Below are 2187 nucleotides of genomic sequence, written 5' to 3'. Positions count from 1 at the left end.
CTCACGTTGGAAGAAAACAGCAAAGCTCAAAGCAATGCCTCACGAAATGTCATTATCAATCATTATATTATTGTGTGTCCATGAGGTAGACACACACACACACACACACACACACACACACACACACACACACACACACACACACACACACACACACACACACACACCTCACGTATGGTCAAGTTGTAAGGGTTCCACGACAAGAGAGGTGTGAGATAGACGACCTCTAGAGGTATGGCATAGGAGAACCGGGTACTGATCACCTCACACACCCGACGCTTCACCATCCGGCCCTTCTCCATCACCTGGCGGAAGTGCAGGTTGCGATGTTATAAATCTGTGGTCAACTTTCAGGGTGTATGATCTTGGACAATATAAATCTATGGTCAACCTTATCTAGGACAAAATAAATCTAAAGTCAACCTTTGGGGTTTGTGTTCTAGGGTAATATAAATCTATGGTCTATCTTCAAGGTGTATGATCTAGGACAATATAAATCTATGCTCAACTGTCACTGTGAATGTTAATATAAATCTATGGTCAACCTTCCATACAGGGTGTGGGATCTAGGACAATATAAATATGTGGTCAACCTTCAGGACGTATGATCTTGGACAATATAAATCTATGGTCAACCTTCAGGGTGTATGATCTAGGACAATTTAAATCTGTGGTCAAAAACTGTCACTGTGAGTGTTAATATAAATCTATGGTCAACCTTCCATACAGGATGTATGATCCTGGACAATATAAATCTATGGTCAACCTTCAGGATGTATGATCTTGGACAATATAAATCTATGGTCAACCTTCAGGATGTTTGATCTAGGAGAATATAAATCTATGGTCAACCTTCCATACAAGAGAGAGAGACCAGTGACTGGTGCAGAGGTTACGCTGCTCGAGGTTACACGCAGAACACCGGAGTTCGATTCCCGAGTGACTGATCAATTGTTTTGTCCCTCTCAGCCAGGGTAGGCCCTGACAGGCAGGGTGGGAAGCCTGCTCCCTAGGAGATCTAAATTATGTCACTTATGGCGTAAAACATGTCTACAACAGCTACTCCTACATCAAGAACAACAGCTATAATAACAACATCTATAACAATAACAATAATAACAATATCTATAACAAGTATAATAACAATAACAATACCTATAACAATAACAATATTACTAACAACAGTATCTAGAACAATAACGATATCTATAACAATGTCAAGAACAATAACAATAATAACAACAATATCTGTAACCATAACAATAACAATGACAATTCTCTAACAATAACAAAAACAATACAAAACAAGAAACAACAACAACAAAAGAACAGGAACAACAACAACAACAACAACAACAGAAAACAACAACAACAACAACAGAAAACAACAACAACAACAACAACAACAACAAAACAGCAACAACAACAACAGAAACAACAAAAACAACAACATAACAACAACAACAACAACAAAAACAACAGCAACAACAACAATAGAACAACAATAGAACAACAACAACAACAACAAAAAGAACAGCAACAACAACAACAACAACAACAACAACAACAAAAAAGAAGAAGAAGAATAAGAACAACAACAACAACAACAAAAGAACAGCAACAACAACAACAGAAACAACAGCAACAACAACAACAACAACAACAGAAACAACAGCAACAACAACAACAACAACAATAAGATAGAACAACATCAACAACAATAAGATAGAACAACAACAACAACAACAACAACAACAACAATAAGATAGAACAATAACAACAAGAACAACAACAACAACAAAAAATAAGATAGAACAACAACAACAACAACAGCAACAATAAGATAGAACAACCACAACAACAACATTAACAACAACATCAACAACAACAATAACAACAAAAACAACAATAAAATAGAACAACAACAACAACAACAACAACAACAACAACAACAACAACAACAACAAGACAACATCGGTGCTGCGGTTGTCAACGCCGTGGTTCAGTAGGTAGTCACCGACTTTTTGAGGCACAAGGTCTGTGTTAGAGGTGCTACTGTGTCCTGTGTGTGTGTGTGTGTGTGTGTGTGTGTGTGTGTGTGTGTGTGTGTGTGTGTGTGTGTGTGTGTGTGTGTGTGTGTGTGTGTGTGTGTGTTGAGGCAGAAGGTCTGTGTTAGAGGTGCTACTG

General features: G+C 37.9%; 1 protein-coding gene across 1 annotated transcript in view; it reads right to left on the bottom strand.

Annotated features, from left to right (window-relative positions):
* LOC106012156 overlaps window positions 1–373 on the bottom strand; it is an 11838-nt gene extending 11465 nt beyond the window's left edge. The window contains exon 1 of the mRNA XM_013084189.1: window positions 168–373. Coding sequence (XP_012939643.1) covers window positions 168–302 — 135 coding nt within the window. The 5' untranslated portion in view covers window positions 303–373. The remainder of the gene's footprint in view (window positions 1–167) is intronic.
* Between the last annotated feature and the right edge of the window lie 1814 nt (window positions 374–2187).

The sequence above is a fragment of the Aplysia californica genome, unplaced genomic scaffold (genome assembly GCF_000002075.1).
Source record: "Aplysia californica isolate F4 #8 unplaced genomic scaffold, AplCal3.0 scaffold00277, whole genome shotgun sequence".
Lineage (NCBI taxonomy): Eukaryota > Metazoa > Mollusca > Gastropoda > Aplysiida > Aplysiidae > Aplysia > Aplysia californica.
Note: the sequence above shows the minus strand (reverse complement) of the source record. Positions and strands in the feature narration are given on the sequence as shown.